Source organism: Nerophis lumbriciformis, linkage group LG09 (genome assembly GCF_033978685.3).
Source record: "Nerophis lumbriciformis linkage group LG09, RoL_Nlum_v2.1, whole genome shotgun sequence".
In the NCBI taxonomy this organism is placed as follows: domain Eukaryota; kingdom Metazoa; phylum Chordata; class Actinopteri; order Syngnathiformes; family Syngnathidae; genus Nerophis; species Nerophis lumbriciformis.
In genome coordinates this window covers 38,191,137-38,214,559 of record NC_084556.2, presented here as the reverse complement: position 1 = coordinate 38,214,559, position 23,423 = coordinate 38,191,137, and the positions used below count along the sequence as shown (strand labels likewise).

The 23,423-nt window shown below is 42.7% G+C and overlaps 1 protein-coding gene across 1 annotated transcript in view; it reads right to left on the bottom strand.

The window, feature by feature from the left end:
- LOC133607328 (glucose-6-phosphate exchanger SLC37A4-like) overlaps window positions 1-23,423 on the bottom strand; it is a 32,142-nt gene that overhangs the window by 6,933 nt on the left and 1,786 nt on the right. The window contains exons 2-7 of the mRNA XM_061961838.2: window positions 16,220-16,590; window positions 12,534-12,766; window positions 9,430-9,676; window positions 7,997-8,149; window positions 7,834-7,919; window positions 7,633-7,746 (exon numbers count right to left, since the gene is read on the bottom strand). Of these exons, the coding sequence (XP_061817822.1) occupies window positions 7,633-7,746; window positions 7,834-7,919; window positions 7,997-8,149; window positions 9,430-9,676; window positions 12,534-12,766; window positions 16,220-16,367 (981 nt within the window). The 5' untranslated portion in view covers window positions 16,368-16,590. The remainder of the gene's footprint in view (window positions 1-7,632; window positions 7,747-7,833; window positions 7,920-7,996; window positions 8,150-9,429; window positions 9,677-12,533; window positions 12,767-16,219; window positions 16,591-23,423) is intronic.

Sequence of the window (23,423 nt, the reverse complement as noted above, 5' to 3'; positions counted from 1 at the left end):
AAGCAGGGGCGTCCATGGTAACATTGCTTGGATGGCAACAAATGTTGCTCCAAAACCTGTATGTACCTTTCAGCATTAATGGCGCCTTCACAGATGTGTAAGTTACCCATGTCTTGGGCACTAATACACCCCCATACCATCACAGATGCTGGCTTTTCAACTTTGCGCCTATAACAATCTTCTTTTCCTCTTTGGTCCGGAGGACACGATGTCCACAGTTTCCAAAAACAATTTGAAATGTGGACTCGTCAGACCACAGAACACTTTTCCACTTTGTATCAGTCCATCTTAGATGAGCTCAGGCCCAGCGAAGCCGACAGCGTTTCTGGATGTTGTTGATAAACGGTTTTCACCTTGCATAAGAGAGTTTTAACTTGCACTTACAGATGTAGCGACCAACTGTAGTTACTGACAGTGGGTTTCTGAAGTGTTCCTGAGCCCATGTGGTGATATCCTTTACACACTAATGTCGCTTGTTGATGCAGTACAGCCTGAGGGATCGAAGGTCACGGGCTTAGCTGCTTACGTGCAGTGATTTCTCCAGATTCTCTGAACCCTTTGATGATATTACGGACCGTAGATGGTGAAATCCCTAAATTCCTTGCAATAGCTGGTTGAGAAAGGTTTTTCTTAAACTGTTCAACAATTTGCTCACGCATTTGATGACAAAGTGGTGACCCTCGCCCCATCCTTGTTTGTGAATGACTGAGCATTTCATGGAATCTACTTTTATACCCAATCATGGCACCCACCTGTTCCCAATTAGCCTGTTCACCTGTGGGATGTTCCAAATAAGTGTTTGATGAGCATTCCTCAACTTTATCAGTATTTATTGCCACCTTTCCCAACTTCTTTGTCACGTGTTGCTGGCATCAAATTCTAAAGTTAATGATTATTTGCAAAAAAAAAAATGTTTATCAGTTTGAACATCAAATATGTTGTCTTTGTAGAATATTCAACTGAATATGGGTTGAAAATGATTTGCAAATCATTGTATTCCCTTTGTTACGATCCGCTGCCCGGATCATAGTTTGTTTATGTTTGAGTCACATGTATTTTCAGCACCTTGAGTTTTGTTTGTTTTCAGTTGCCATGTCAACCGATTACATTCACCTGCCTCTGGTTAGTGTTCGGGATGCGCACCTGTTGCCCGGGCACTAATCAGAGGGCTATTTAGTCTTTGCCCTGGCCTCACTCGGTCTGGCTTCCTAGTTTGTTCCCATACAACTGATAACGACTACTTAGATTTCATGCTATGCTATTTTTTCCTGCTAGCTCCCACGCTAGTCCTTTTGTTTTTGCCTTTTGCTATTTGCACGTCTTTTGTTTGTTCATCGAATTATTTATATTTTAAATAAATCATTTTCCTACCTGCAAGCTGTGTCCGAAGCCGTCTGCATCCTTGGGAGAACCACACCCGCATCACTATGCGACCACGTCGTTTCAGTAGGAAGCCAGCAGAAGACAATTCTCCCGCACCGGCTAACGAGGAGTGGGACGAAGGTACGCTCATGGTGTTGCGAGCGATGGAAGCCGAGACGCTTCGCTATTCGACGGAGGAGAGGTCGAATCTCATGTGGGGAGCTGGAGGCTCTCTTATCCCCATCGACTCCCTCTGGTCGGAAGACATCGGCGCTACACAGCAGTACCGTGCGCGCCGTCAAAGACGGAAGCCGGCCAGAAGGTCTTTCCCTCGCCGCCAAGACGCGCCGCTCCTGCAAACTCCTCCCCGGACCGAAGCAAGCTACATGCAGCTCAAGCTCCCCATCCTCAGACGTTTGGCAACCCAATCGACCACTTCGCCAAACATTTCTCCGATTGGGCTGTCAGTCACATGGACATTTCCAACAATGACCATTGGCGCCCCCCGAAGAGGTAACTCCGCCCACTCCCGATGACGTCATTGAGCAAGAATTTTTTTTTCCATCATCTGCTTCTTTCTGTCAGCCAATTCCAAATAACTTGTATTCTAAGATAAAACATTATCAGGACATTTTTGTTAAGTTCAAGTCTAGTCAGTCACATTCTGATTTTCAAGCCCCGCCCCCAATTATTTTGGCCCCACCCCCTATAGCTCAAGCTCCGCCCACTCCTCTGTTTTCTCCCTCCTGGTCGTCCCTACAGTCCCATGATATTGGGAAGACTAACAGTCAATTTGGACAATTTAAAGAGGAGGAGTATACCCCCCTCCATACCTCCCTCCACCCACCCTTGAAGACGGTTCCAAACCGCAAAGAGCGCGTCTGGTATCCGCGTCTTGAGGGGGGGGCTAGTACTGGGAACTGTGCTAGTGCGGTGGCACAACTTCGGCGTGTTAAGCCGCAACCTCCTGCACGGCCACCGCCACCAGTTTTTCGGCGTGCTAAGCCGCAACCCCCTGCACGGCCACCGCCACCAGTTTTCCGGCGTGCTAAACCGCAACCTCCTGCACGGCCACCGCCACCAGTCTTTCGGCGTGCTAAACCGCAACCTCCTGCACGGCCACCGCCACCAGTCTTTCAGCGTGATAAGCCGCAACCTCCTGCACGGCCAACGCCACCAGTCTTTCGGCATGCTAAGCCGCAACCTCCTGCACGGCCACCGCCACCAGTCCTTTGGCCTGCTAAGCCACAACCGCCAGCTAGGCCACTTCCAGCTGCACCTCGGCTAGCACCTGTTCCTGCACCTCGGCTGACACACCAAGCTTCGTCTCCTGTACCTCCACCACGCCAAGCTCCACCATGCCAAGTTCCTCGGCTGGTTCTCACACCAGCGCCGGCTCCAAGGCTGGTTCCCACACCAGCGCCGGCTCCAAGGCTGGTTCCCACACCAGCGCCGGCTGGTTCCCACACCAGCGCCGGCTCCACGGCTGGTTCCCACACCAGCGCCGGCTCCACGGCTGGTTCCCACACCAGCGCCGGCTCCACGGCTGGTTCCCACACCAGCGCCGGCTCCACGGCTGGTTCCCGCACCGGCTCCAAGACCAACCCCTGTCCCTGCTCCGAGGCTAGCACGAGTCGCGGCTCCAAGACTTGCACCAGAACCTGCACCAGCGGCCGCGATGACGACGTCTCCTCCTGCCTCCACGACGACGACGTCTCCTCCTGCCTCCACGACGACGACGTCTCCTCCTGCCTCCACGACGACGACGTCTCCTCCTGCCTCTACGGCGACGACAACTCCTCCTGCCTCCACGGCGACGACAACTCCTCCTGCCTCCACGGCGACGACAACTCCTCCTGCCTCCACGGCGACTCCTCCTGCCTCCACGGCGACGACGACTCCTCCTGCCTCCACGGCGACGACGACTCCTCCTGCCTCCACGGCGACGACGACTCCTCCTGCTTCCACGGCGACGACGACTCCTCCTGCTTCCACGGCGACGACGACTCCTCCTGCTTCCACGGCGACGTCTGCTCTCTCCTCGTCTCCGGTGGGCTTTTCCAGGACGCCGCCACCTTCCTCGCCCTCATCGTCGTCTCAGCGACCTCGAGTGGTCTGGCTGCGCAAGCGGCGCTCTCAGAGGTTTGTGTATGGACGCCAGTGGCGCAAACAGCAGCGACACCCGAGACATAGACTTGGAACTCTCCGGCTGCTGAACTTCTGGCGCCACTCACGCCCACCTTCTCGGCAGCCACGAATGTGGCCTTTCCGTGGTCGCCCGCCTCGCCTGCGGCAGCGGCGTTCCACTCGCCGCCGCCACCTGACTCTTCCCCGGTGGATTCGGGGACACGTGGCATGGCGACCCACCACCAAATCCTCCCTCCGCCCTCCCTGGACTCTTGAACTGTTTCTTGTTTTTTGGGTTCTAGTTTTTTTTCGTGTCAAGGGACATCTGGAATCTGTCCTTTTAAGGGGGGGGTACTGTTACGATCCGCTGCCCGGATCATAGTTTGTTTATGTTTGAGTCACATGTATTTTCAGCACCTTGAGTTTTGTTTGTTTTCAGTTGCCATGTCAACCGATTACATTCACCTGCCTCTGGTTAGTGTTCGGGACGCGCACCTGTTGCCCGGGCACTAATCAGAGGGCTATTTAGTCTTTGCTCTGGCCTCACTCGGTCTGGCTTCCTAGTTTGTTCCCATACAACTGATAACGACTACTTAGATTTCATGCTATGCTATTTTTTCCTGCTAGCTCCCACGCTAGTCCTTTTGTTTTGCCTTTTGTGCTACGTGCATGTCTTTTTGTTATTCACCATATGATTTATATTTAAAATAAATAATTTTCCTACCTGCAAGCTGTGTCCGAAGCCGTCTGCATCCTTGGGAGAACCACATCCGCATCACGATGCGACCAGGTCGTTACACCCTTCATATTTACATCTAACACAATTTCCCAACTCATATGGAAACGGGGTTTGTCGACGAATTACCCATGATGTGATAAAGTATTTTCAAGGTGTGCCTGTGTTGTAGTTGCCGGGTGACAACCATAGCAATGACGCTTGGAGGAACCTCAGGGCTAACAGTGAGTATTGTAATTAGAATTATATTTAACATTAGAACAGACTTAAGGCTATGAAATTTGTAAAGGTGACTATATGGGTGTTAACATTTAGAAAGCCCATATAATGTTAAAAATACATGTTTAGAAGGTCGTTAACAGTTTTTAATGCTCTAATTATGAAAATATTAGATGTATTAATAATGACCTTGATAAACGAGGGGCGGCAATGGAATCTAGTTTATGTATTATACTGGGAAGGTGAAGTGTTAGCAAACGACGTAAGAGTGTCTGCTGGCTCGGTCTTCGTAGCATGATCACTAAGCTGTATGCTTGTGGAGGTCTTATGCACACTTTCACACCTCACCATTCATGGAGGTGGTGGAGGCGCCTTGCATGTCTGGATATCTGCTACTGCTGCAAATACTTTGCCTTTCGTCACAGCTTGTATTTGCTTACAGAGTAAATGTATGACGCAAGAAACACTTCCGATTTTTCACTTTTAATAAGTACTGCGTGGAAATTTGGTATGTTTGTTTTGAACAGAAGTCTCTGTACCAAAAAAAGTCAGAAAAACTACAACATTTACCGTTACACCCCTAGTATCTAGAGAGGTCTGAATAAACGCTAAATATAACAACAAATTAGCAAAGTTAGCAACACTGATCCTTTCTGTTAAATGTTCTTATGCTCTGGCAGAGCAGGTGCACATTATTGTGTTAAGAAGCAGAGTTACAACGCATACCAAAGGTAGCACCAAATCTATCATGGTGGCTCAAATGTATTTGTGGCAAGCCAGTAGCTGTCCCCTCCTGTCGTCCATTATTTTCCTTCACATTGCCAGTGAAAGAGCTCTTAACTCCAAACAATCAACATTAGTTAATTTAATTGGTGCTTGCCCCCCCAAAACAGCACAACTTTAACATGTAACGTGCCTTTTCAAGATAAAACTTTAAGATAAGAAATATTGTATAAAGACAAAACAATAGTATGAACTACAAACAAGTACAGTAGTAATGTAATAATAATGTCAAGTATTTACCTTGGAGAGTGAACTTTTACAGTATCTCCGTTTAAGCTGCTTCTCTGTCAAACACACCATCAGCAGCTTCTCCATATTTTCATTGATAAATGTCTGCTGTTTAGATATTATTTAACGTTTCTTTCCTGGCGTTATCGACACATTCTGTTCCAGTATGGTGCAGACTACGCACCACCTCGACTACACGCTTTGTCATGTTCTTGTTGATTAGTTTTTTTGATTCAATAAATATCATCCACTCTTTGTTCTCAGGGTCTCTGCGGGTTTGAACAAGTCAAATTAAGACTTTTTCTAAGACCATAATGAATATAATTTTAGACCATTTCACATCCATACGGACAAAAAAGTACACACACATAGAGGAAAATCAGAAGACCAGAATGAATTTTAAGTAGATTAATTCATTCACTGCTCTTTCACATTGGAAAACAAAATGGTTAAACTAACTAAAAACTCCAGAAACCTCTCTATTGTAAACTAATTAAAAAATTACATATTAGCAAACATCAGAACAGCCATTTTTCAGATTTGCCATAGAAGTGTTTTCTTGCAAAATGTGCAGTGTGCTTCATATCAAGTGTTTTCATGTAACAACCAGAATGTCAGCAACGGCAGAGAAAACTACAACAATATATTGTCTCTGAAAGGGGCTGTTAGCATCTCTGCTAAAACTAAATAGTTAACTTTTGCAGTGTTTTTTGCAACTGTCAGAACTGAGCAAACGGATAAAAACATCAACAATACTACTCCTGTATCTGCATAAAGTTGTGAAAAACAAGAGTGTGCAGAGCGATTATCTAAAAAGAAAGAAGGCAATTATGGCTTGTATGCCTCCAACAGAATTTGGATGTGAATAATATGGATAACATTCAAATTTGCTCAGCTCATTTTGTATAGGTTATGTATAAATACATTTTAACCTGTTTTTGTGACTTTCTGAAAACATATTGCTAACAGTTAAGGACTCGTTTTTATTTAAGCATTACCAGATGACATTCGCAAATCTTCTTTGCTTTTCTCACCCTACCATAAACTAAACACTAAACAGACAACATTTATAGCTTTTAATTTACGTTGCTGTATAAACTTGGAGAAAAGATTATGCATGACAAGCTGACCTGAAATTATTAGAATAAACAGGAAATAATACGATAATTATGCTTTTTTAATAGTTTCATTGCTGTGAGAACATGACAAATAAATTAATGTGTGCTTACTGCATGTAATAGTATGATTTCAATAGTAAACATCTTATTTTGAGCTCCTTAGACAAATGGCACCACTTTACCCACATAACACTCCTTTGGGGGGGGGTTACGTTTATCTTTGTATAGTAGTGTAAGTGTTTGTGGCGTTTCAGCATCTTTTGACACAGACTTATCCCAGAGTTTAGTCTTTTACATTAACATTGTATTCACTTTCACCGTTCACTGTTTACAAACACTTCCCTCCTCGATGGCGCCACACTTTATACGTTTCCATCCACTGGCTTCAAGCATATGTTATTAAATTGATCGTTCTGGAACCACAAATCGTTGAACTTGCACTTACCCATTTTATGCAAGTAATTTGGCTTTGCTGTGGGCTTTCGTTAGGTTTTCTACGCTGCTATGCTAAGCACACACTAGCTGGTGGTGCGTGAGAAATTTTGACCGGGCAGCACAAGTAGCCTACTTGAGTTCCGTTTTGTAGTTACGTAATAGCATCCTCAAGAATCTAAATATTTAAAAGCAAGACTGAAGTTTTTGCATGTTTTAAATAAAAGTAACGTTAATAGATTTTTTTTAAGACCCTTCAAATTTGTATTTAAGACCTTTTTAGACATTGTAAGACATTAAATTGAAATTGTTGGATTTAAGATTTTTCTAAGACTTTTTAAGACTCTGGTCCTTCACTTTCACTTTTTTTTTCTTTTTTTTTTACAATGGTTGGAAAAAGAAAGTTATGCCCATTTCTAGCTTTTAGCTCATGCTACCGATTCTGACCAGATGTTTTGGTCAAACCTTATTGGGTTGACTGTAACATTTGCTACAGCAACTAATGGCGGGGATGCTTGTAACAAATTTTTTTGTTAGCAACTTAGCTGAGGCACAGCTCTTATCTCAAAACACTACATTTGGGGCGCTCTTAAATTGAGGTACCACTGTAGTATTTTTTGCAGTTACCTTTGGGATTTCAGGCGTGATGGTGACCCTGAAGAGGTACATTGAGATGTACATACCAGCCATCATTACAATCAGCAAGCCATGGCGGGGGTTGCCATGTGTGCCCAGGCCACACTGGGGTACGTCAGAGAGCATGTTTGTGATAAGAGTAATGCAAAACAAAAACATTGTTTCCACCTGAAAAATGTGTCTGCTACTTACGCGCGCAACAGCTCTGTCAGAGATAAAGCCTGAAGCAAGGCTGCCAAGGAATCCTCCCACCTCCAAGGCACTCATGTACGTACTGCCTGTGAGCAAGCACAAGTTAGCACCCTTATCCGCTGCAAATGCGTCAAATAAATCATAAAATGACACAAACTCATACCCATTAGAGCAGTCTGGCCTTTCTCCTGCATGAGGAACAGCTGCCCCCAGTCAGTTGCAGCTGTCTTCACCCCAAACACCACCAGGTAGCCCAGAGACAGCACCCAAAGAAACGGCGAGAGAAGGAACTCACTCAGGGTGCTTTCACTGATGCCTGGTAAAGAACACACATGAACCGATAAATGTACCTTGAAAAGTACTAAGATCATCTTATTCATTGAAAAAGCAACATTTATTCAATGTCCTACCAGCATTTTTGCTATTGTGACAAATACCTCACGTCAGGCTTTCCATATCAATTTTAAGCTTGTTTTATAGTAATTAACTGAAGAACTATAGTAAAAACAGTTGAATGATAACACTTGACACAATGAAGCATTACAATGGGTTAATGGCTTTAAAATGAGCTTTAATGGCAGAAAATACGCCTTTGGAAATGAGTTAGCTTACTGACACACGGCCATCTTGGGGAAGCAATAATATGGGAAACACAGGACAACAACTCCAAAATGTTTTGTAGCATGTCCTGGTAATTGTATAAGACTTGATTGAATATATATTGTAAGAACAGTTGAATGATAACACTTGACACTCCATTAAAGTAATACAATGGTTTAATGGCTTTAAAATGAGCTTTAATGACAAAAAATAAGCTTTTAGGAAATGAGCTAGCTTAGCATAGCTTTAATGAACTATTATTGACCGGTACTTTTCAGAGGCGGTATAGTACCGCATATGATTCATTAGTATCGCGGTACTATACTAATACCGGTATACCGTACAACCCTAATACCTAATACTTGTTGGCCAACAAAATGAATAATCTTGAATTCATTGTTGTTAAATATAATTGTGGTTATCATTTTGCCCATAATTGTGCAGCCCTAGTGTTTCTCACCTTCTTTATCAAAGTGCTAGCACTTTCTGCAGCCCCATGGTGGTGTTTTCTGCAGTCGTATTTAAAGAAGACCTATGATGAGTTTCGTCTTTTCTGATTCATACATGCTGTTACAATGTTGCATACTCGTGTTAAACAATGCCAAAGTGTCAGATCATCAGGTTCATGCATTTGGGTGTTGTCATAAGTCCCCTTTAATTAAAAAAAGCACAGAGAGGGAGTCACCAGAACGTGGGATTATTTGTTTGGAAACTTGATTCAGCCGAATGATACGCAAGAAAGCCAGTTTGTTAGGCGCAATGTGTGGCTGTCCTATAACCAAGACGGTACATGGAAACCGGGAGAAAATGTTCCTTCATAATAACAATTTTATACTGTACGAAAAACTAGGTACCATTGTACTTCAATACACGGATAAGGTATATCCTTTCCATTTGATTTTAAAGTGGTTTTAATTCATAATTTAGGATTTCAGTTATCTATTAATGATGTAGCCATCCATCTATCCCTCAATATACAGTATTGTCGTTAATTACCTCGCTTTGCTCCCTTCTTGGCCGCTACCACAAGACTGGGAAGGCCCACATCCTTTGGTTCATTCTTCACCAACAACAGGGTCACAAGCGAGAAGGCAGCACAGAAGATGCCTGACATTGTTAGGATGGTCCTCCAGTCATAGTAGTGGAGGAGTACGGTGACCAATATCGGACCTAGACTTCCCGCCATGTTCATGCTGCAGGACAGCACAGACCACCATGTTCCAAACTGGGACGGCTCGAACCACTAGAGAAACAAATAGGCACACAACTTGGACTATTAATTTGACAACAATCACATGGTAAAAGTTAGCAAATTACCAAATTAAGAAGCTGATCACAGGCACTCTTTGTGTTTGTATGGTTGTATCCCGAGGGTGTGTGTAGCCTTAGATAAGGTTGTGTTTAAATTGTAGCCCCATTGTGGTCTTTAATATTACTTATTTATTATCAGGGGACCCTAACATCACCACCCTACATATTGTTTGTACCTGACAAGTTCTGCTACCTTTCAGGCTTTTATTGACAAACCTTGTTTATAAAGTTATAATCAATAGAGCAAATAAACCTATTCACTATGATTATAAATACCGGTAATTCAAGTTTCCCTTTACTTCAGGTAGAGGTTAGCTGATTCATGAACTGTAAAATGATGATCAGTGAATAATAATACATAATTATCATAATTAGTATTATTAGTGCATCTACTGGGAGTTAAGCCTCCCCTGTGTTTAAAAACTAGAGACATTATGTTTCTAACTTTAATCAAGGGTCCTTGATTAAAGTTAAAGAAGCACACATTATGTGTGCTTCTCATAGCACACAGTAATGTGCTATGAGAAGCAAAAGTGAAACTTAAATATAACTATGTTGGATCTATTATATTTTTATCTTTCTACTACCATTTCATCCTGGTTCCCAAATGTTGGCACTGTATGTGAATGTATAAAAGTGAGCTTTGATGATGTTATGGCATCTGTGTTGAGTGAACTGTGAATTGTTGTATGCTGGGTTTGCCGCTCCCAGAAGGAATGAACCATTTTGCATTTTTTGCAAAGCATTTTAGGTTGTGTTACACATTCCTAATTTGATTCAAACAACATTACTATTGAACTTTCACAGCACAATTATGCTAACTTTTCTGACATTCATATTTTATAACTGACAGATTGAAATTAAATGAACACATCACCAAATCTTTACAAAAGCCCAGGCAATGATTATGTGCCCCCCTATAGAGTGTTTGTGCCACTGGCCGGCCCCAGTTCTATTGATTATCAGCCTTATCTGTCACACTGAACATGGTGATAAAGTTGTTAACTCTGCAGAAGAGCAGCTGCTCAAGCATTGTGGCAAAGGTTGCACTTTGAGACGTGATCTAATAAAAGATTGTTTCTCTTGCAGAAAAAAAAAACTTAGTGTTGTCCAAGGTTGTTAAAGTAGAGATCTACTAAGGATGTTCTACAAATAGAACCTCCTGTAATCTGATCCTCTTCGACATGCTGAAGACATGCCAAAGCCTATTTATTCCCCGCCTTTTGAACACTGCTACATTCAGTATAGCGTCTTACTCTCACGGCGTCTCCGATTATTAGTACAGTATATGATCCTCAGTTGGTATTGTACATAACCTCCTCACAAAGATAGAAAAGCCCATCGTTTTAAGGGCACGTTTATCATAACAGAGACAAAATGAAAAAAACAAAATAACCTTAAAGGTAGTTTAAAAAATAATTTACGTTTGACATAAATAAGTATTTAAAACCCTAGCAACCAGCAAGAATTCTAACCTTAACATAGCAATTTTGAGTCAATGAAACACACATTAAGTCCTGTTCCTTTAAGAAAGTAAAATAGTACCTTCATTCAATACAAGTGCTCCAGCTTACAAGTTTTTCAGGATACGAGCAGTCTCTCTGCTAATTGTTATGCCTTTGTTTACAAGCAAAAATTCGCTTTATGAGCCTCCCCCATTGTCGCAGTCTGACCAAAACAGCCATTTTATTAGCTTATTGCTAGAGATCGATCTAACTTTGTTTGTCCAATCATGGGAAGGAAGAAAATGAGTGTGAAGGACAGTGCAGAGAATAGGTGGATGATATTCATTGTATTAAAGAAACAAATCATGGAAAACATGACCAGGCGTTCAACTAACTAACTTAGCTAAGCAGTTGGAGTGTAGCACGGCTAATCTGCACCCTATTGAAGCAAAACGAGTCGATTACGCCGGCCAGAGACATTAAAAGAATACTCAAGCTGCGGATATTTATCCATGAAAATATTGAAAAGCTTCTGATGGCGTGTTTGACGGCGAAGCAGTTGGTAGGACATACCATAGAATTCTACTCTCAGAGATAAATGTTGTACATTATTACTTCATAAAACTACTGTACTTGTTTTTACTACATTCTATTGTATTGTTTTTCATATGATATTTCTCATCTAAAAGTCAGTTTTCTTTCTAAAAGGCATGTAATGTTAAAATTGTGCTGTTTTGTGGGCGGCGCTGTTTGACAATGCAAGTCTTACGAAGTACTAGTTGCATCACAAAACCAAATAAACTTGTATACCTGTCCTACAAATGTCAGCCTTCTAAAATATTTAAACCTCTCCACCGCAACAGACAAGACCAAAGAGCTGTCAAAGGACCTTAGAGACACAATTGTAGACCTGCACAAGACTGGACTGGACAACTTGGTGAGATAATTGATAATTGGAAGAAATAACAGCAGTCAATGACCCTCGGTCCCAAGTATCGGAAATGAAGTGTTGGGCAATATGCATATCGGTAAGAAAGAGTATATTGGGCTTGCTTACAAATAATACTAACCTACCATCAAAATAATGGACTGTTCATATTTTTGTATGAGGGTAAAAACTGTGTGTTCTAACACCACTGAACCCTCAGTCTCATATCTTACAGTCTAGCATCTCATGTGGCCTGAAATCAACAGTGTCTGGCAGCAAGTGTTAGTATTGCACCCAATGAACATTCTCTGGATGACTCGCAATTACACGGATCATGCAGTGTTGCTGTGTGGATAGTTACAGACATGGCAAGAACAGTTGAGGAAATTCTGTGCAAGACACAATCATCGGATTACCTTACGTAGGACCTTCCCACATGGCGGCCAGCCGCAGCCTTGTCCCAGCCCGTTAACGAACCACAGCACAGCGAACATATTCACAGTAGAAGACCAGGAGAAAACCACGTTGATGCCTCCCACCACAAAGAGGCCAATGGAGAAAAGCCAGCGGGCACTAATCTGGTCCGACAACACACCGCTGATGAATTTACTGATGGCGTATGCCATGGTCTGACTGCTGGTGATCAGACCTGCAGACAGAACGAGGGTCACCATTATGAACCATGAACATTATATCAACACTGCATCATTTGTTTGCCCACAAACATGTTATCTAAATTAGTTTTTTCACATTTGCTTTCTTATTTTTGGTTTTTGTTCACTGTAATGTGCTCAGTGTCAACATGCTATTAGCCAGTATTTTCCAATCCTATGCAACTCCCTCCTGTTACTCAAAAGAGTCATCAAACCACAAACCTGTTACCTCAATTACTTTTGAGGACAATTGTTTTATAAAATATTATATTTGTTTACTGTAATATACTTGTGTCAACATGCAATTAGCATAAATGCTATGTGGCTGTGGAATTTTCTAATTCTATGCTAACAACTCATTCCTGTTACTCAAAAGAGGAATCAAACCTGTAACATAAATTTGTATTTTGGATAATATTTTTTATTCTAAAATATGTATTTTTTTTTTGTTGAACAGAGCTGCCAAGCCTCACACAAATTAACCCATTCTCATGCTGCACTTGACATTTGTCACAATTATATTTCCTTATTCACTACGCTATATATATATATATACATTTTTTTTTCATAGTGATAAACTTTTTCTCCTCGCGGCTTGCTTTAGTTCAAGTAACTCTTGATTGCCTACTGAAACAACCAATCCCAGACCAATTCATATATTCTTGTGCCTAAATCTAGCCAAACACAGAAGGCACCACACATTATAAACCAATCAGAAGCAATATAAGGCGGGTCTTGGCGTTTGATTGATTGATTGAAATGTTTATTAGTAGATTGCACAGTACAGTACATATTCCGTACAATTGACCACTAAATGGTAACACCTGAATAAGTTTTTCAACTTGTTTAAGGTCCATGTAAATCAATTGATGGTACAAATATATACTAACATCATAATACAGCCATCACACAAGTTAATCATCAGAGTATATACATTGAATTATTTACATTATTTACAATCCAGGGGGTTGGATGGGGGGTTCAGAGGGGTTGGGTTTGGTTGATATCAGCACTTCAGTCATCAACAATTGCATCATCTGAGAAATGGACATTGAAACATTGTAGGTCTGACTTCGTAGGATATGTACAGCGAGCAGTGAACATAGTGAGTTCAGAAAGCATAAGAACAGTATATACATTTCATTATTTACAATCCGGGGAGGTGGGATGTGGAGGGGGGAAGGTGTTCGTCTGGGGTTGAAGTTGCCTGGAGGTGTTGTTTTAGTGCGGTTTTGAAGGAGGATAGAGATGCACTTTCTTTTACACCTGTTGAGAGTGCATTCCATATTGATGTGGCATAGAAGGAGAATGAGTTAAGACATTTGTTAGATCGAAATCTGGGTTTAACGTGGTTTGTGGAGCACCCCCGGGTGTTGTGGTTATGGCGGTCATGGCGTCTCTCTCTTTCACTCACACCTCAGCAGAGTGTTGTCAACTTGGCGACTTTATCTCTAAATCTAGAATCTTTCCAACTCCTTTTATTGACTTTCTTTAGCCAAAGCGACTAACGACTCGGTGCAAAGCTGCCGCTGTTTCTGACTGAATTGGTTTAGAGCAGGGGTGCCCATTACGTCGATCGCGAGCTACCGGTCGATCGAGGAGGGTGTGTCAGTCGATCGCAAACCAAGCATTAAAAAAATAAACCTAAAAATTTGTGATCATAATCTTTACTACGACGTCACTTTTGTCAGTTGATTGACATTCACGGCACCCGAGGGTCTTCTGAGATGACACTGGCTGCTCCGAGATCATTATTTAAGAAAACATGACCGAGAGGAGGGCTAGAAACACTTTTTATTTCAACAGACTCTCGCGCCGTACCTGCAGTCAAAACTCTAAAGACAGACTGCACAGTTCCTGTCTTCACAATAAAAGCCCTGCTTCATTCTGCCAGCGCTAACAGAATAAGACTCTCAGAAAGCTAGCGTGCACAAGCTAGCAAGCTACGGAATTTGTCGCCAATGTATTTCTTGCAAAATGTATAAAAACGAGTATGGAAGCTGGACAAATAAGATGCCAAAAACTAACCACTTTCATGTGGTATAGGACAGAAAGGAGGACTTTTTTTCTCCTCCATTCGAAAATGTGGAGGTTATCAGCACTACTGTCTGATTCCAATCAATGCAAGTCATCAGAATCAGGTAATAGACTAACTTATATTCTTGTCTTCATGAAACAAAGGACTCTATATGTCTTAAACATGCTTGTGTTATCATTAAACACCTTTAACTTGTTAACAAAAACGTCTCTTTCATAAATAAATAAATAAATATAAATTATATATATGAATGAGGTAGATTCCTTCGACTTGGTCAATTGAAAAGTAGCTCGCCTGCACAAAAAGTGTAAGCACCCCTGGTTTAGAGAGTGAGATGTAAATGATAATGTTTTATCACCGTCACATTTATAATAAAAACAAACCTATTGTTCATGTCATGGCTACGCAATAGATTTGGTTTGTTTGTGAATATTACAACCCTTCAGTGTTTTGATCAAATTGTATACTCTTGTTTACTTTAAGAATGTAGCACAAATAAAAAACAACTAAATTTAGAATCAACAGAAGAAAATTTAATTCTAATTCTAATCATAATTTGCATTTTTTAACTCACTTTTTATGTCTCCCACCACATTAATCCTCTCTCCTAAGTGTCCATTGTGATCAATTATGAGTTCAAACCCCGGCCGAGTCATACCAAAGACTATAAAAATGGGACCCATTACCTCCCTGCTTGGCACTCAGCATCAAGGGTTGGAATTGGGGGTTGAATCACCAAAAATGATTTCCTGGCGCGGCCACCGCTGCTGCCCACTACTCCCCTCACCTCCCAGGGGGTGATCGAGGGTGATGGGTCAATTGCAGAGAATAATTTTGCCACACCTAGTGTGTGTGTGACAATCATTGGTACTTTAACTTTAACTTTAATTATGATGTCATCTGTCAACATCTAGCAGCTTTTATGACAGCCAATAGCTACTTTCCTTAAGAGTTGGTATGAGATGAAAAGAGATCGAGGACAGTGAGGACAGAGACGTAGAAGAGATACAAATTGAGAACACAGATGCAGAGGATGAGTCAGAAGAGCCAGCAGAGAAAACAGTGGAGGGGATTTTTATTTCATATTTCTGGTTAATTAAGACTTGCAATAAGAGGCCACAGTGCAGGGAGAGCTGTTGCAGATGAGGACATCAGTCTTAAGGTATAAACCGAGGGTAAAATGGGCCAAATCAGTGTTAAAAAAAAAGACCAAAAAATGTTTTCAAATGCATAATGCCTCCAAAGTTTCACTTGTCATTTTCTGAGACTTGGCAGCCCTGGTTAAATCACTGTAATGTGTCTACTGTCAACATGCTGTTAGCCTAAATGTACTTGCTAATTCTGTGTCAACTCATTCCTGTAACCCAATTCAACCACAAACCTGTTGAAACAATCTGAGGTTTGACCTTACCCAAGTCATCTTTGTCCAGGCTAATTTCATCCATCACAGCGGGCATGACAAAGGAGAATGTCTTCCTGTTGAAGAAATAGAGCATGTAGCCAATGAACATGCAACAGAAGATTGTCCCCCGGTAGTAGCCGTAGCCTGTGGCCCCCATGGTTCCACTCGATCAAAAGAAATGTTTGATCAAGAGAACTTTGAAAAAAAAAAGTTTTATAATCGTATCCTGTAGCATTAAGCCCGTCACTCCTTCAGCTCCATCGCAGGCAGCTGTTGGACTATTTTCAGTTGAAAGTGGACGCCATCAGCTGGCTGTAAAAGTACTCATCAGACACTTCCTGCCGGCCGGAGCAAAGCGGCTGCTTGAGTGAAGAACCGTCCTGAAAAGAAAAAGAACAGAAATGTGACTACATGCCTCTTTTCCCTTCCATATAAACTTCTATTTCACACAGATGTTGTAGAAGTGTATTTATGTGGATACATTTGGAACGTCAGGACTAAAATACCTGTTAAGAATTCTCCATGTTTCGACATATTTATGCAGACACTCTTTATTTTGAAAGTTTTACTCGTGCGTCTGTCAAAATACAGCTGTGTTCATTTCACAAATAAAATCTTACTGCTAAACAAATTAACTAATATGGTTAACCTGCACCTCCTTTCTGAGCTGCCACCTTATCGTGGTAGAGGAATTTGCGTGCCCCAATGATCCTAGGAGCTATGTGGTCCGGGGGCTTCTATGCCCCCTGGTAGGGTCTCCCAAGACAAACAGGTCCTAGGTGAGGGATCAGACAAAGAGCAGCTCAAAGACCTTTATGAAAAGTACAACTCAAGGACCTAGATTTCCCTCGCCCGGACGCGGGTCACCGGGGCTCCCCTCTGGAGCCAGGCCCGGAGGTGGGGCACGATGGCGAGCGCCTGGTGGCCAGGCCTGTCCCCATGTGGCCCGGCCGGGCTCAGCCCAAAGAGGCAACGTGGGTCCCCCCTCCAATGGGCTCACCACTCATGGGAGGGGTCATAAAGGTCGGGTGCAGTGTGAGCTGGGCGGAAGCCGAAGGCAGGGCACTTGGCGGTCCGATCCTCGGCTACATAAGCTAGCTCTTGGGACGTGGAACGTCACCTCGCTGTGAGGGAAGGAGCCTGAGCTGGTGCGCGAGGTGGAGAAGTTCCGGCTAGATATAGTCGGACTCACTTCGATGCACAGCAAAGGCTCTGGAACCAGTTCTCTCGAGAGGGGCTGGACGCTTTTCCACTCTGGCGTTGCAGGCAATGAGAGGCAACGGGCTGGGGTTGCAATTCTTGTTGCCTCCCGGCTCAAAGCCTGCACGTTGGACTTTAACCCAGTAGACGAGAGGGTAGCTTCCCTCCACCTTCGGGTGGGGGAACGGGTCCTGACTGTTGTTTGTGCTTACGCACCAAACAGCAGCTCAGAGTACCCACTCTTTTTGGATTCCCTTGAGGGAGTACTGGAGAGTGCTCCCTCGGGCGATTCCCTTGTTCTGCTGGGGGACTTCAAAGCTCATGTTGGCAACGACAGTGAAACCTGGAGAGGCGTGATTGGGAAGAATGGCCGCCCGAATCTGAAACCCAAGTGGTGTTTTGTTATTGGACTTTTGTGCTCGTCACGGATTGTCCATAACAAACACAATGTTCAAACATAAGGGTGTCCATATGTGCACTTGGCACCAGGACACCCTCAGCCGAAGTTCCATGATTGACTTTGTAGTTGTGTCATCTGATTTGCGGCCTCATGTTTTGGATACTGGGGTGAAGAGAGGGGAAGAGCTTTCTGCCGATCACCACCTGGTGGTGAGCTAGCTCCAATGGTGGGGGAGGATGCCGGACAAACCTGGCAGGTCCAAACGCATTGTGAGGGTCTGCTGGGAACGTCTAACAGAGTTTCAATTCCCACCCCCGGAAGAATTTTGAACATGTCACGAGGGAGGGACTGGATATTGAGTCCGAGTGGACCATGTTCCGTGCCTCTATTGTCGAGGCGGCTGATTGGAGCTGTGGTTGCAAGGCGGTTGGTGCCTGTCGTGGCGTTAATCCTAGAACCCGCTGGTGGACACCAGCAGTGAGGGATTCCGTCAAGCTGAAGAAAGAGTCCTATCAGGTCCTTTTGGCTCATGGGACTCCAGAGGCAGCGGACAGGTACCGACAGGCCAAGGGAAGTGCGGCTTCAGCGGTCGCGGAGGCAAAAACTCGGACATGGGAGGAGTTTGGGGAAGCCATGCAAAACGACTTCCGGACGGCTTTGAAACAGTTCTGGTCCACCATCCGCCGCCTCAGGGGGGGGAAGCAGTGCACTGTCATTACCGTGTATGGTGAGGATGGTGTGCTGCTGACCTCTACTGCGGCTGTTGTGGATTGGTGGAGGGAATACTTCGAAGACCTCCTCAATCCCACCAACACATCTTATTATGAGAAAGCAGTGCCTGGGGAATCTGTAGTGGGCTCTCCTATTTCTGGGGCTGAGGTTGCTGAGGTAGCAAAAAAGCTCCTCGTGGCAAGGCCCCGGGGGTGGATGAGAACCGCCCGGAGTTCCTTAAGGCTCTGGATGCTGTGGGGCTGTCTTGGTTGACAAGACTTTGCAAAATCGCGTGGACATCGGGGGCGGTACCTCTGGATTGGCAGACCGGGGTGGTGGTTCCTCTCTTTAAGACGGGGAACCGGAGGGTGTGTTCCAACTATCGTGGGATCACACTCCTCAGCCTTCCCGGTAAGGTCTATTCAGGTGTACTGGAGAGGAGGCTAAGTCGGATAGTTGAACCTCGGATCCACGAGGAACAGTGTGGTTTTCGTCCTGGTCGTGGAACGGTAGACCAGCTCTATACTCTCTGCAGGGTCCTTAAGGGTGCATGGGAGTTTGCCCAACCAGTCTCCATGTGCTTTGTGGACTTGGAGAAGGCATCCCCTGGGAAGTTCTGTGGGGAGTGCTCAGAGAGTATGGAGTATCGGACTGTCTAATTGTGGCAGTCCGCTCCCTGTATAATCAGTGTCAGAGCTTGGTCCGCATTGCCGGCAGTAAGTCGGACCTGTTTCCAGTGAGGGTTGGACTCAGCCAAGGCTACCCTTTGTCACCGATTCTGTTCATAACTTTTATGGACACATTTCTAGGCGTAGTCAGGGCGTTGAGGGGATCCGGTTTGGTGGCTGCAGGATCAGGTCTCTGCTTTTTGCAGATGATGTGGTCCTGATGGCTTCAACTGGCCAGGATCTTCAGCTCTCACTGGATCGGTTCGCAGCCGAGTGTGAAGCGACTGGGATGAGAATCAGCACCTCTAAGTCCGAGTCCATGGTTCTCGCCCGGGAAAGGGTGGAGTGCCATATCCAAGTTGGGGAGGAGATCTTGCCCCAAGTGGAGGAGTTCAAGTACCTAGGAGTCCTGAGTTAAGACCTTTGTTAGATCGGAATCTGGGTTTAACGTGGTTAAACCCAGATGTGTGTGTGTGTGTGTATCTCACCTTATAGATAAGGTGAGAAGCTCTGTCATCCGGAAGGAGCTCAGAGTAAAGCCGCTGCTCCTCCACATCGAGAGGAGCCAGATGAGGTGGTTCCGGGCATCTGCTCAGGATGCCACCCGAACGCCTCCCTAGGGAGGTGTTTGGGGCGTGTTCGACCGGCAGGAGGCCAAGGGGAAGACCCAGGACACGTTGGGAAGACTGTCTCCCGCCTGGGAACGCCTCGGGATCCCCTACTTACTGTTAATATTGGATTATTTATGTTGTAATATGTTTCTATCTACATTTTTGTTAAAATGTAATAAGCACATATTCTTCTGTTTAAATACTAATATACATTTTGGGTGATACTTCAAATTTGGGTGTCAATCCAATACCAAGCAATTACAGGGGCAGTATCGGTCATGCCAATGCTGATATTTAATTTTTTTTAGGATCATTAAATGATTACAATTTTGATCATAACTGCAATAACAATCTATATTTAAATTATTTCCTTCTTGCCTTTTATAACATACAACATTTATAGTAACGTCAAAATACTGCAAAAAATAAATAAATGAAAGCAAAACCACTATTGGCTCTGATTTTCTGAGTTTGTAAACAATAACAAAAATTACAAAAAACAATTTTGTGATAAAAAAGTAACAATCTAATCATTGTAGTATCAACCGTATATTTACAGTATATATTTGTATCGATGCCCAACACTGTTTATATTCAAGAGCTTTAGCTTAGCGGCGAGCTAATGCTTTTTGGTATCCTCCTACGATGTATAGCATAGCACGTTTAGCTATTTCTTGTCCTCTAATCCTCCAGTGATGATGTTACTTGTAAGAACACAGTTTACTCGCCGCTATGGAGGACGCCTTTGTGTCATCAACTTGCAGTATCATGATATGACGATAGCATTAAAAGCTCTGAGGTCTTTGCCCCCCCCCCAAGTGTCGTTGCACCTCCAGTGCAATGACAATAATTACTATTTTATTGTATTTTCAAATGTATATTATTCATATCATATATCGTATATTGCGCAACCCGAAATCACCTTTACACTCCATTTAATCCAATAAAGCTGCCAATCAGTGGCCACAATATTGAACACAAAGCTCTAATTGGTTTGGTCTCATCTAGTAGACAGTAGTGAGATTTTAATATAAACAATATATGATATCAATAATAATACCATCGCCATATTGTTATAATGCAAGTTAATGACACAAATTTGACAGGCTGACAAGCAAACAAACACGTCTTTAACGCAATGTAGGGTCTTTGCTAGTGGCTCATGTCCCTCCACAGTGCAGCTTCTTAGTCACTATTCCGCGCCTCCGTAGCAGCAAATATACTGTGATTTTTACAAGTGTAGTGTCGGACAAGAAGGAATAGATAAACATGCTGCACTACATACTAGGGTTGTAGGGTATACCTGTACTAATAAAGTACTCCCGTACTAATTAATTAAAAACAATACTATAAATAAATACCAGTACTTTTTTTACATTTGCATGCTGCCGTATTGTGGTGACGTACAGAGCCGAGGTTCATGTTGAGTGTGTCAAAACGCACACACACAGCGCATACAAGCAGAGAGCGTGGAGAGGAAGAATGAAAAAAAAAACGTAAATTCTCCTGGTTAATAAAGACGGTGCGTGAAGCCCAATATGGAGGTATTTGGGCTTCAAAACTAACGATAAAGGAGAATTTATAAACACGGAAGCGTCGTGCTGCAAGCGCTGCTTTAAAACATGCCTCGCCAAAGGTGGCAATACAGTATTACTACCTTTGCTACAAACTTAGGTAAACATTTAAATAACAAGCAGGACAAGGAGTTTAAACGGGAACGTTTTGGGAATTTTGCGTATTGTTCACAATCATTTTGAGAGACAAGAAGACGAAATCGTTTTTTTCTTTCGCTTTTTAACATATTGAAATCGGCTCGTTCTCGTTGGTCTAGCAATGCAGCTAATAGGAGCAATTAATTCTACCTCTAAATTACTTTAAATTCATTCAAATGCATTCAAAAAACCGTCAACAGTACTTCATTTACGTTCCGTAACCTGTATAATAACCAAACTATAGCAACATTGTTATTGTAAGAGCAAACACCGAGGAACTATTTTTCTATCATCGAAACACATCGCCGTGCTTTGGTATTAGTCGTAAAAACAAACTACGGCAAGAGATAAACTAGCTTCTACAACAACACGAAATGTGTTGTAATGCACAACACTGCGATACGACACCAATTAGTACTGATTGAAAAACATTAACGATCATATTACAGTATCTGTTAAGTATTAGTCCACATTTCATCTTTTGTTTGTACACAGCTGAGCTCGTCAGACAGCGTATGTACTGTAGTTGTAATAACACGCATGGCGTGCTGCGAGTGTCATGATCGATATTAAAGTGACTCACTCGATGGACAGTTGTTTGTCTGGTCCAGCTGACGTTTCCTGTTAATTTTGGGTAAGCAATCCATTTATGTCAAAATAGCTTGGCTCCAAATTCCATATCTATAGCGTCAAAATCGCTTTCATCTCCCTCTCCCGGCTTCCATCTGCTCCAACGTCTCACTCTTAATGCTTGCTTCTATATGCAGCAGTATATTTAGCTTCAAAAGTACAAGGTTGTAAATCCTAATTTGTCCAAAAATACTTGTTTTAGTTGTCTGTTACCAAGTCTGCCGTGATTAGAAAACACACTCGTGTTTGATTACGGAAGTAGGAACAAACAGTTGTGGTCAGAAGTCGGACGTGTGTAGCAATAGAAACAGAAATCAATGCGCGGAATAAATCAGTTTTGGAAATGATTACAATTATGAAAATACGATAAATATTGAACAACGGATCTGTGGTTCCTCCTGCTACGTCACGGATCACATGACTGGCTTTTTCATTAATGCTCAAAATGGCTCAGGAATCTCAGTGAGATTGATAATATTTTGACCATATCTATTTACTTTGTAAGTCTTTTGGTGTTATAAATCATATATATATATCCATCCATCCATTTTCTACCGCTTATTCCCTTTGGGGTCGCGGGGGGCGCTGGAGCCTATCTCAGTATATATATATATATATATATATGATAATAGCTTCAATATAGAGGCAATTTGTTTTTCCACTCTACTGGTACTTTAATTTATATCTTATTCTACTGGTATTTATATTTTTACAACTGTTTTAACTGATTATAATTGTGATTAAAATGTAATCATTCAATGATCACGCTCACAGCTATAGTTTTTAAATGGCCCATAGCATATTGTACAAAATATATTAATTATTAATACAATATATTATTAGATGTGGATGTTTTATTTAGATAGCTTGCATATATTGACCTTATTCATTGGTTCTAGCATATTTAACGCACACAATCATTACATTACATGTATGAGACCCTCTGTGTTATAGTACAGAGTTATACACTATACCTTAATAAAAATGCACTCTGTACTCTATACTGCACCTTGGTACTCCCATACCTTACATATTGGGTTGAAGTATGGGGAAAATTTACCACAACACAATTAATCCTCTGATTATATGACAGAAAAGAGCAGTACAAGTCATTCACAACTTAGTTTTTTTTTTAGAACATCAACTCATAATATGTTTATGCAATCAAAGTTGCGCAAATTTGATGATCTTGTTAAATATAATACATCAGTAATCTTGTATAAAGGATTTAACAAATTATTCCTGCCTAATCTACAACGTTTTTTTTATAAGACGAGTGCA